Source organism: Primulina huaijiensis, chromosome 15 (genome assembly GCF_012295235.1).
Source record: "Primulina huaijiensis isolate GDHJ02 chromosome 15, ASM1229523v2, whole genome shotgun sequence".
Lineage (NCBI taxonomy): Eukaryota > Viridiplantae > Streptophyta > Magnoliopsida > Lamiales > Gesneriaceae > Primulina > Primulina huaijiensis.
This window is the reverse complement of record NC_133320.1, coordinates 20,740,989-20,754,072: the sequence shown is the minus strand read 5'-3', so window position 1 is coordinate 20,754,072 and position 13,084 is coordinate 20,740,989. Positions and strand designations below refer to the sequence as shown.

Below are 13,084 nucleotides of genomic sequence, written 5' to 3'. Positions count from 1 at the left end.
TTGTTGGGGAATTACACCCCCGAAGCGATGCCGACCACGATGATAATAGTACCCAAAAATGCGGAATAAAATAACCAACAAGAACACAAAGATTTACGTGGTTCACCCAATATAGGCTACGTCCACGGAGCACTGCAACTTTTATAACCGGAAGAAATATTACAACAAGTGTATACACCAATACACTCAATATTTCTCACACTCCCAACCCGAGTATACCGAGAAAATAATTTCTCTAACTCACACAAGAGAATTCCCGCACTCAAGAAAAAAATACACTCTTTTTTTCTATGCACTCTCTTTTTATCAAAGCTAAAAAGCTTTTGATTTTGGGATACAATAACTGAAGGAATTGAGCTCTATTTATAACTAATTCCTTCTTTCAGTTTTTTAAAATTCTCCGATGTGGGATGAAGGTTTATATTATTTTATTTAATACGTGGGCCCCACCCTATTAAATAATCAAACCTAACAGTTTTCTTACCTCTTCTTTATTTTTTATCCTTTTGGTTTTCTTATTTCTTTTTAGAATTCCTTTTCGGATGCATTCCAGATTTTACATGGTTAATCTAAATATGTGTTTATGTGGTGGGGTCCCTGTGAATTATGTCTAGGCCAAGACTTATTGTTGGTAGAGAATTGCTAACATTTCTTACTTCCGAATTCATGTGTGCTCCCTGCTTCGATCTTTTAGATTTATGTTTAATATAAACATGTAATAGACTCATAGGCATATTCACTCGTGCGAGTAAAACAGAAGGTTGTTGGTACAGTATAGTGTAATTCTTATAGTTTGTTTTGTCTCGGCAGAGGCCTAGTGGGATAATATCTTTGTTGGATGAAGAATCAAATTTCCTCAATGCCACAGCTTTGACTTTTTCTTGTAAGCTTAAGCAGCAATTGAATGCTCATAGCTGCTTTAAAGGAGATAGCGATGGAGCATTCAGTGTCCACCATTCCTGCGGAGAGGTTAGTTTTGTATATCGTTGTGCCTTTGCTTCTCGGATGGTGTATGATAAATGATAATCATTATTGTTAGGGAATGTCTTATTTTTGAAAATCAGTCAGCAAGTATTTGATTTTATATAATACTTTTGTATCTTGTGGGTTGTCCAGTTTCATGTGAGTTTGCCCAACTTATTTATGCGTGCATTAGATTCCCAAGTGTCTTGGGACTGCTGCTGTATCTAACCATCTGCTTCAAATTATTAAGACCTGGTCTTTCCAGCAACATATATCAGTTTCATGTATTAAGTTCAATCATGCAATAAACTGATTTTAATAGCAAGCCTTCTCTTCAATTTTTCTTTTTATGTTACAATAAGTCTGTTGAGAGGCAAAACTGGAAATGCGTCTCTTCCGAAAATCTTAAAAGAGTCATTTCACTGAATATCTTAACAAATCAGCAAGTTGGTTAGAAATGGGCATGTATTCAACACTAATCATGCCTTGCTCCAACTTTTCTTTGACAAAGTGTCGATCAACTTCTACGTACCTTGTCCTATCGTGATGAACAAAATTTTGAATGCTGATTGTTGTTTTGTTGTCACAAAAAGCTGCATAGGATCCTTGAATGTTATTTTTAATTTTTCCATCATGCGTCTTATACAATTGAGTTCACATACTCCTTGAGTCGTGGCTCTATACTCTGATTCTTCACTATTTCTTGCAATAACGAACTGTTTCTTGTTGCTCCAAGTCACCAAATTTCCCCACACCGAAGTGCAATACCCAGATGTAGATTTCTGTCAGTGATAGATCCAGCCTAGTCTGCATCAGTGAAGGCCTTCACTCGTCGATCACTGGTTTTTGCGAAAAAGAGATCTCTACCCGGAATATTTTAAGTATCTCAAAATTCTGTATACGACACTAGATGACCCTAACATAGGGAGTGCATATACTGACGTACTAAACTCACATCAAAATCAATATCTGGGTGAGTATGAGACATAAATAAGTTTCCCAACAAGATGCTGATGTCTTTTTTTATCCGCCGGTTTTCCTTCGAACATCCTCTTCTTATACCCAACTCAATTGGAGTTTTACTGGGTTTGCAGCCAAGCATGCATGTTTCTTCTAGAAGGTCTAAAGTTTATTTTCGTTGGGAAATCGAAATACTTTTTTTGCTTCGAACAATTTCCACCCCTAGAAAGTATTTCAGAAGTCCAAGATCTTTGACTTTGAGTTCTTTAGCTATCATCGACTTGATATCTTCAATATCATGGCGATCATTCAATGTTACAATGATGTCATCAGCGTATACTATAAAAATAGTGATGCTTTCTTCCTTCGAATGTTTCAAAAAGGGTATGATCTGCTTGCCCCTAGCTATATCCGTATTTTTTTATTGCCTTGGAAAACCTTTCAAACCATGCACGTGGTGACTATTTCAACCCATAGAGAGATTTGTTGAGTTTACAACAGTCTGCTTTTTCAAATCTTCGAGGTTGGCTTATATAGACTTTTTCTTCGAGTTCAACATTCAAGAATGCATTTTTATATATCAAACTGATGCAATGACCAGTCAAGATTTGAAGAAGATATGAGAAAGCAGACTGTTTGTAAACTCAACATGCTAAGGATAGAAGAATCCTAATAGTGTTGAGCTTTGCGACTGGTGCGAATGTCTAGGTATGATCAATGCCATAGGTTTGAGTGAATCCTTGGCTACCATTTTGAATCCTTATAGTGTTGAGCTTGGCGACTTGTGCGAATGTCTAGTATGATCAATGCCATAGGTTTGAGTGAATCCTTGGCTACCAGACGTGCTTTGTGCCTTTCAGTTGAACCGTCTGCCTTGTACTTGACTTTAACACCCATTTGCATCCCACTGTGTTTTTCCCTTTTGGCAATTCAACCAAGACAGAATCCTTGGCTACCAGACGTGCTTTGTGCCTTTCAGTTGAACCGTCTGCCTTGTACTTGACTTTAACACCCATTTGCATCCCACTGTGTTTTTCCCTTTTAGCAATTCAACCAAGTTCCATGTCTGATTCTGTTTTAACGCATTCATTTCTTTGAAAACTGTTGTTCGCCAGTCAGGAATTGTTAGTGCTTCTTAGATAGACCCGAGAATCATCACACTTGATAGACTCGAGGTAAAAGCACGTAATGCATTAGATAAATTTGAATAAGATACAAAGTTAGAAATTGGGTGTTGAGTGCAAGATCTCACACTTTTTCTGACTGCAATTGGAATATTAATATCATGACAAGTACCTGATCGAGAATCTACCACTAGTTTGTTTTGTTGGCTTAGATTAGAACTCACAATGTGCATGAACAAAGGCTGTACACCAAAATGTTTTTAAGGGAAGACTGTTGGAGTTGGACAAATGTTGATATGATCTTCTAAGAAGAGATAACGGGGTGTCAAAGTTGATGGTTCGACTGGGTAGGCAATCAATGAGATATGCAACATTAAGGATGACATCCCCCATAGGTACTTTGGAACATGCATGGTAAACGTGATGGCACGAGTGACTTCTAATGAATGACAATCATTGCGTTCTGATACCCCATTTTGTTTTGGACTATCGACAAAAGAACTCCGTTGGATTATGCCTTGATGCCATAGGTATTCCCCGATAGCAGTATTGGAATATTCTTTACTGTTATCAGTTCTAAGGATCTGAGTACGGCTTGGAATTGAGTTTGGACCATTTGGTGAAACGTTTGGAAGGTTTTGTTGGCATCAGATCTGTTATGAAGAAGTTATACCAAAGTCGCTCGCGTGTGGTCATCAATGAAAGTTATGAAGCCATTGTTTCCCATGGGATGTAGCGACTGATGAGTGACCCCAAATGTCACTGTGGATCAATGAAAAAGGTGTACAAGGTGTATAAGGTTTGTGGGGAAAAGATAAACGAGTATGTTTGGCTAATTGACAAATCTCACAAGTAAGAAAACCAATATTTTTATTATTAAATAATGATGGAAACAATCGTTTCAAATAAGAAAAACTAGGATAACCTAAACGATGATGCCATAGCATTATTTCCCTAGAACTAGAAACAAAATGAGAAGCTACACTAGACACTAGAGCCTGCTGATTTCTTGGCGGAGCAAACTTAAGATAGTAGAGGCCCATAGTGAATCTTAGCAATGCCAATTGTCATCCCCGATTGGTAGGTCCTTAAAAGTACAAGAACAAGGCAATAATTTAGCAACACGATGATTATCATGGGTGAGTTTATAAACATAAATCAAATTGGAAGAAAGAGAGGGAACATGAAGCACATGTTTTAGCATAATATCCTTTGAGAGTTGAATATCACCAACTCCAACAACGAGACTTAACGAACCATCAACAATCTTAATATGAGAGTGACTCGAACTACGAGTATAAGAACAAAAAGGCTCAAGTCTCCTGTCATGTGATCGGAGGCACCAGAGTCAATTATCCAAGATGGTTGAAATGATACTCTAAAAAATGAGTGGAATTTATAAGATTGAGTCAAAGAATAATACCCAACAGTGGTGTTTGATTGTTGACTAAGGAATTTTGGCCTTGTTTTAATTCTCTAAGCTTTTAACGTAGCTCAAATTATGAGAAGATTTTCCCATGTCAGAATTCATTTTTCGAACCGGATCCCACACTTCTTTTGTGGTCTGAAACCAAAGATAGCGACCTTTGATGTTTTAGTTCCATGGAGTTGATCAGCCAGCCAAGCACAATTGAATTTTCTGCCATCCAGGTTTTATACAAGGAGTCAGTTGATTTGGGTGCTGTAAGGTTGCCCAAGAGATAGCCAACTTCCATCGGCTGCAAATAACGATCTTGACTGATTGGGCCCATTGTAAATAGTTTTAGCCATTTGTTTGTGGGGAATGATATGCAGCGATGAAAAATCACCTTCGGAAAGGGAGGAATTTTCTGTTGGGAGCTTGTCGCCTTGGATTTTAGAAGCATAAGATTTGTTTGCATCGGAATCGGAAGACATTGTTTATGTCGATGGAGAAGAACCCTTCGGCTCTTGATACCATAAAGAATAAATTGAGAGAGGAAAAATATATGAGAAATATTTCCCCTATCATCTGCAGCGTACAATACACAATTATATGATATAAGGCTAGAGCTCAAATTATCCTACCAAAGTTCAAAGATACAAAATACATTATTTAGCTTATCAAATCACAATCAAATATTTTTAAATATTTAACCAGATTCATTCTAATCTTCACACAATTTAAGATTTAATCATGGTCATGAGATCATATTCAACAGAACTGGAACTATGTTTCCATATGTCGACCACTTAGCAATTCAACAGAACTGGAACTATGTTTCCATATGTCGACCACTTAGCATGTGGCTCGACCGGATGCCTAACGTGCATAGACATAACTTCTTTTTGTAACTTAATTTGAACAGGTGACATGTATGACATACATTGCATTCCTGCCTTTTACTTCTTGTGCTGTGGATTCTGTGCTGCCTTCTACTGGTGCAAGGATGACCACCTAATGTGGATGTTTTAAAATGGCAATGTTTTTATACACGGCTCATATTTTTTTATTTCTCTGTTAAAATGATTTCAAACTTCTTAACTGATGTTAAATTTTGTGTTTAGGTACTTTATGACTCGGATGGATTCTTGGAAAAGAACAGAGATCAATTGCAATTTGATGTCATTCAATTACTCTTGTCATGCACTAGTCGGCTTCCTCGGTTGTTTACATCTCTATTGCTTAAAGAATCCCAGTTAGCTTGCGAACAGCAAAGTGCGGCCACAAAATTCAAGGTGTGGCTTTTTCTCCCATTCCTAGCCCCATTTATTACTGGACCACTTACGCCAAAAGAATAAAAAGTTGGAAACAACTGGATAACTGCACTTCGGCAGACGGAAAAATGCTGAAACTGTTGAGCTAATTCTTCTTTTAGCGTAATCAGTATGTTGGATAGTATGAAATAATCATAGCGTCCACCCTTCATGTTTCCCTTTGGGCATAAACTTAATTGATAAAGACTTTCCGTGCAAGTTGCATGAGTTAAGAATGTTTTTTTACTTTCTTTCGAGATTGCAGGGTCAGCTATTTAAATTAATGAGTCATCTTGAAAGCACAACGCCACACTTTATTTATTGCATAAAACCAAATACTAAGCAGCTTCATGATGAGTTTCAAAAGGATCTTGTGCTCAAGCAGCTCAGATGCTGAGGGGTTAGGATTTCAAAATCAGGTTACCCCACTCGAATGGCACATCAAGAATTTGCAAGGAGGTATAATGTGGCTATCTTAATTTTTTTAGTCACTCCTTGTGGTTGTATTGATATTTTATAATCTGCTGGGAAGGATTTCAGGTATGGCTTCCTGCTTCCAGAAAATAATGTTTGTCAAGATCCTTTAACCACATCAGTTGCCATTCTGCAGCAGTTTGATATCCTCCCAGAAATGTATCAAGTCGGTTTCACGAAACTGTACTTCCGTGCAGGACAGGTGTGTTTTTGTGTTTGTGACTTTGTGTTAGGTTAGTTTCTAATATTTATTGTTCTTGCTCTTCTTATATGGCCGCAAAGATTTGGATCTTGATAGTTTGGCTTTCATTATATTGTATTCCAGGACATGATATTTTTGGATTAATATCAATAAGTAACTGGGTTAAGACCTAACAGCATTACGGAAGTTTTGGTTTGCAGAATCTACTGGAAGTGTAATGAATGTTACTAGTTGACGCACTTCTTTTAGATTTTATGATTAGTTTCAGAAGTTGTAGAAGTTAATACTAAAGCAAAGAATGATTGAATCCGGTTTATCTTTCATCTAGCAATTTCGGTTGATTCTATTATTTTCTGAAGTTACGCATCTGTTGCCAACATTTCCTGGAGATTGCTTATAGGATGTTAGTAGATCTCACAGGTTAGTATGCCTCATCGTCTGTATACTGTGTGCAACAGATTGGTGCCTTGGAAGAAGTTAGAAAACAAGCTTTTCAGGGTTCTCTTGAGGTGCAGAAGTGCTTCCGCAGTCATCGCCCTCTTCGAAATTTCCTTGAAGTCAAGCAAGGAGTGACCAAATTGCAATCATGTAAAACTGATTTTTACTGTAATTTTTCATCATCAAATCAATCAACTCTCTTTGAAATTTTAGAGAGAAGAATACTTTTCTTCTCTGATGATATATTTGAACTAATGCCCCAATCAGATTCTCTCTTTGTTTTTGGGGACAGGTTGTATATAGCTTCAAGAATTATTTGTTGTTTTTATCGTTCTGGCCCTGACTTCTTTGTATTTCCAGTGTTTGGATCAGGATCACATTTGTTAAATGATATAACATTCTTTTTTCATGCCAATTGATCTCATTTTATGCTATTGATGAGTAAAATGATAATTATTTTTTCAGATGTTCGTGGCGAAATATCCAGAAAGGAGTATGGTTTGATTAAGTTGAAAAAGCAGGTAGTAACGAAGGCGTTGGATGAGCAGCTCATGGCGGTTTTGCAAATACAATCGGGTAAGAGTCATCTTTAAGTCCTCATGGGACAATGAAGTATCATTATCCTCACATGCTCTTTTCTGCAGTTATCCGTGGATGGTTGGTTCGAAGACATTTGAGTTGCCTTCACAATGTTAATAAACAGAAAATGTGGAAGAAGGATTCTAAAGTCGAGGTATGGTGTTTCGCAAGCAATAACTTGATGGAACCCTTGGAAACATGTTATTTCTGTTTTTAGATGTTTTTCAGAAACTATAAATATGTAAATATTAAGTAGTCATGTTTTGCAGCATCTGTTTCTTGATAAATGATAAGCTCAATAACCCTAAAAGGGAACCTGACTCCTCGTATTCCTGGACTTTTTTATATTTATATTGCTTTTTATTTAACAAGTTAAATACATTTTCTATTCTTCGCATTTGAGTTAAATTTAACTCTTTTTTACCTTTTTCATTTATCTACATTTGTTTTCTTCTTAAATAAATATTATATTTTACATTTGATTGGTTTTTACCATCCAAATTATTTTTTGCATTGATATTATTTACAAATTATTCTTTTTTTGAACATGTTTTATGAACATTTTTAATTTTTATTGAATTTATTTGTTTTTATGTAATTTTATTTTTATATATCTCTAATTTTGTATTTACTATTATGAATTTTACCATTTTTATTATTATATGCATTATTTTTTATTTAATTTAAGAAGAACATACGCAAAAACTATAAACTACTAACTGATGTTATTTTTCAGTTATTTCAACAAATAAAAATTGCTTTTGACTACTCATCTCAAAGAAACTTGCATCGTTTTTAATCAAATATATTTTTAATTTCATCTTTTGTATTTCTTTTTCAAAAGATTGAATTATTTTCACCCAATACGTAGAAAATGAGACAAGGAAATAAACATTTTACTCCTCTACAACCTATCTAAACTTGGCTTCCTTTTTGAAACCTTTGTTGAGATATAACATAATTAATAATTGATATTCTTTCCTAGGTAAAAAGATATGCATATTGTTATATAAATATAGGTTATTCCATGGACGAGTTTTTAGGAACTGATTGATAGAATAGTCCTATATATGCTGTATCCTAATTTTACTTCAAAACATAATGGAAATATCAATTTATCATCATTCCTGTTAAGATGGTATCAGAGCCCGTTGAAAAAAAAAAACTATAGACACAATCACACACCACCAATTTCCCATTTGTCTTTTAGCCAAACATTAAATTGCTATGTGAGAAGACCCACGTTTGTTGAAAAAAAATCACAAAAATGGCAGAGCAAAGTGGGTCTTCTGGACCCAAATCTGTACCTGTTATTGTTCAATCAGAGGGTGCCTTCAATGCAGGAATTATTCTTACAGAAACAAACTATGATGTATGGTCTCAATTGATGGAGATGCATATTGCTGAACGAGAAAAACTCTCATATCTCATCGGAGAAACAACTCCACCTACAATATCAGAGAAGGGATATGAAAAATGGTATGCAGAAAATCAGAAGATTAAACGATGGCTTTTGATGTCCATGTCTCCAGACATTATGAAACGATATTTACGTATACCTACTGCACGTGAAATCTGGAGTACACTTTCCAAAGTATTTTATGATGGTAGCGATGAGATGCAAGTTTTTTCTTTGCACCAAAAGGCATTTTCAGCCAAGCAAGGTGACACACCTCTCTCCTTATTTTATGGACAGCTAGTAGAAATATTTTGGAAACTTGACCATCGTGATAAAGTAATCATGAAAGATCCTGATGATGTTAAAGCGTACAAGCAATCCATCGAACAATTAAGGGTTCATCTATTTCTAGCGGGCTTGGATAAAATTTTTGATCCAATCCGTCGAGAAATTTTACGTCAGGAACCTCTCTCAAGCTTAGAAGAATGTTACTCCTTGGTTCGTCGTGAAGCCTTGCGCTTTGCTACCTTGAATGACGATGATGAGAAACTCGAAGCCACCGCTATGATAACAAGAAATCAATTCAAACAACCATCAAACGTGCGGCCAAAATCCACCTATCCTAAGAGCTTCAAAAGATCAAGCAAATCCACATCAAGTTGCTCTCATTGCAACCAAACGGGGCATTCAGAAAGTAATTGCTTTGAAATTATTGGATATCCAGATTGGTGGGACCCCACTCGCCATAAGAACTCTAAACGGCCATCTACTGCAGCGATTGCTCAACATACGAAAGATGATGCCACTCCAACAACATCTGCATTGGTAACAACTGCGAACACAGATGGTAAGGTCTTAAATATCTCTTCACATATTTTGAATAATGCTTGGATAATTGATTCTGGTGCTACTGACCACATGACATTTGATGTTACTCAAGTAACAAACCTTAACTCATCTTCACAAAAATGGGTGTCCACTGCCAACGGCAATACTACTCAAGTTGTTGGTAAAGGTTCTTTACATCTGACAAATAATTTGCATCTTGATTCTGTGTTGGTTGTCCCTTCTTTAGATTACAACCTTTTTGTCGGTCTCTCAAATAACTACAGCTCTATCATGTGTTGTAATTTTTTGGCCTAACTATTGTGTATTTAAGGACATTCAGACTCGACAAACGATTGGTTGTGGTGTTAAAAAAGGGAAACTCTACTATTTGGATTTGGAGACCAACATTTCAAACAGATTGCAGCAGGTTTTAGCAGTAGAAAGCTATGCTACATCGAGGAAAATAAAAGAGATTTGGCTTTGGCACCGACGGTTGGGACATGCCTCATTTGGTTATTTAAAAATATTATTTCCTAATTTATTTAAAAATTTGGATATTTCTTTTTTTAAATGCGATGTTTGTGAACTTGCGAAAAGTCATCGCATTTTTTTTCCTCTAAGTTTAAATAAAAGTCAAGCTCCTTTTATGGTTATCCATTCTGATGTTTGGGGACCATCTAAAATTCCTACATTGGGTGGATCTCGTTGGTTCGTTACTTTTATAGATGATTGTACCAGAATGACTTGGTTGTGCTTGATGAAATCAAAATCTGAAGTAAATTTGTTGTTTCAAAAATTTTATACAACAATCCATACTCAATACAATGCTCGAATAAAAGTGTTACGGAGTGACAATGGCAGGGAATATAATTGCTCCGACCTTCACCAATTCTTGGAGAGTCGTGGTTCGATTCATCAAACCAGCTGCCCAAACACGCCTCAACAAAATGGTGTGGCTGAACGAAAAAACAGACATTTGTTGGAGGTTGTTCGTGCTTCATTGATCAATGCCCACATGCCATTATGTTATTGGGGAGAAGCCCTTTTATCTGCCACATACCTGATTAATCGCGTTCCATCCCGATCTATCAATTTTCTAACACCTTTTCAGGCACTTACAGAAGCTGTTGATGGACCTGTAGTCTCTAACTTACCTCCACATGTTTTTGGATGTGTTGCTTATGTTCACCTTCACACACATCAACGTAGCAAACTCATGCCTCGAGCCTTAAAATGTGTCTTTGTTGGATATGCTGATCATCAAAAAGGGTATCGATGTTATCATCCTCCCACTAAACGAATGTTTATTACTAAAGATGTTGTGTTCCATGAAGATATAATGTATTTTTCCGAGTCTGCTTTTCAGGGGGAGTGTCTTGAGGAAATCCAGACTCTTGTACATAACCTCGATGAAGACAGAATTGAAGTTCCCGATACAAATGTAAGTGTTTTGGATTTCAGTGGTGATTCTTTACAAAATGATACAACAGGAGTAGAAGTTTGTGATATAGAAATCAATGGTCAAAACAAGGAAGTAAGTGAGAATCGACACGACCCAGAAAGTCATGATACATCTGATCACGAGCCTCTATCAAGTGACACAACAAAACATCATGAGGACAACGATGTTCCTCATACAGTGTCTGAATCATCTTTGAGACAATTACCACCACGTTCTACTAGAGGTATTCCAAAACTCACATATGAGCCTCAATTGACTAGCAAAGTAAAATATCCCATGAACCATTATATGTCTGGTAATCGCTTGTCAAAAACAAATCAGTCATTTGTAAATCAATTATCTACTGTATCTATACCTAACAGTGTGCAGGAAGCCTTAACTGATCCAAGATGGAAAGCAGCAATGAATGAAGAGATGACCTCCTTGCAAAAAAACAAAACTTGGGAACTTGTAAACTGTCCTGCAGGAAAAAAAACAGTTGGATGTCGATGGATCTTTACCGTGAAATACAAAGCTGATGGCACGATCGAACGTTTCAAGGCAAGATTAGTGGCAAAAGGGTACTCTCAAGCTTATGGGATCGACTATACAGAAACATTCGCCCCTGTAGCTAAAATCAACACAGTCCGAGTCTTGTTGTCCTTAGCTGCCAATTCAGATTGGCCCTTGCAACAATTTGATGTGAAGAATGCATTTCTACATGGTGAACTATCCGAAGAAGTCTACATGGATCTTCCACCAGGGTGCATGATAACTGAAAAACAAAATAAGAAGGTGTGCAAGTTGAAGAAATCATTATATGGATTAAAACAGTCTCCTAGGGCTTGGTTTGGTCGTTTTACCAAAGTCATGACTACCTTTGGCTACAAACAATGCAATTCAGACCACACATTGTTCATAAAAAAAACAACATGGTAAGATTACTGCACTAATAATATATGTGGATGATATGATCGTTACAGGAAATGATCCAGAAGAAACAAAAGCCTTGCAAGAGTACTTGTCAAAAAACTTCGAAATGAAAGATTTGGGCCCCTTGAAATACTTTCTGGGAATTGAAGTATCTCGATGTAAGAAAGGAATATTCCTATCTCAACGAAAGTATGCCTTAGATTTATTACAAGAAACAGGTATGTCAGGCTGCCAACCAGTAGATACACCAGTAGAAGAAGGGCTAAAATTGTGTAATGGGTCAGACCAAGTTCCGGTTGATAAAGGAAGATATCAAAGACTCGTGGGAAGATTGATGTACTTGTCTCATACAAGACCAGATCTTGCGTATGCTTTGAGTATCGTTAGCCAATTCATGCATAACCCCGGTGAACAACATATGAATGCTGTAACTCGTATTTTGAAATACTTGAAATCTTCTCCAGGAAAAGGAATTTTTTTCTCAAAACACAAGTGAACAAAATATAGAGGTATACACAGATTTAGTCACTTGGAGCAATTGATGATAGACGATCTACTTCAGGATACTTCACCTTTGTAAGTGGAAATTTAGTCACTTGGAGAAGCAAGAAGCAGAACGTAGTTGCACGATCTAGTGCAGAGGCTGAATACAGGGGAATGGCCTTAGGAATTTGTGAAGCACTGTGGCTGAAATTTCTATTACAAGACTTGGACTACTATTCGGATAAGCCAATTCAACTATATTGTGATAACAAAGCAGCATGTGATATAGCTCATAATCCAGTTCAACATGATCATACAAAGCATGTTGAGGTAGATAGATTCTTTATTAAAGAAAAACTGGATGAGAAGATTGTAGAACTACCCAAGATTCGATCTGAAGATCAGATAGCTGATATACTAACTAAAGGAGTCTGTAATCGGGTGTTCTTGAAGTTTCTAGTCAAGTTGGGCATGTGTGACATTTATGCACCAACTTGAGGGGGAGTGTTGAGATATAACATAATTAATAATTGATATTCTTTCCT

General features: G+C 36.5%; 1 protein-coding gene and 1 pseudogene across 1 annotated transcript; both read left to right on the top strand.

Moving 5' to 3' along the window:
• LOC140960437 (myosin-2-like) overlaps window positions 1-8,392 on the top strand; it is a 14,808-nt pseudogene extending 6,416 nt beyond the window's left edge.
• Window positions 8,393-8,722: 330 nt separating this feature from the next.
• LOC140959399 (uncharacterized) lies at window positions 8,723-9,683 on the top strand. The gene is made up of 2 exons (XM_073417241.1): window positions 8,723-9,454; window positions 9,579-9,683. The coding sequence occupies exons 1-2, from the start codon at window positions 8,723-8,725 to the stop codon at window positions 9,681-9,683; spliced, it is 837 nt and encodes a 278-aa protein (XP_073273342.1).
• The last annotated feature ends 3,401 nt before the right edge of the window (window positions 9,684-13,084 follow it).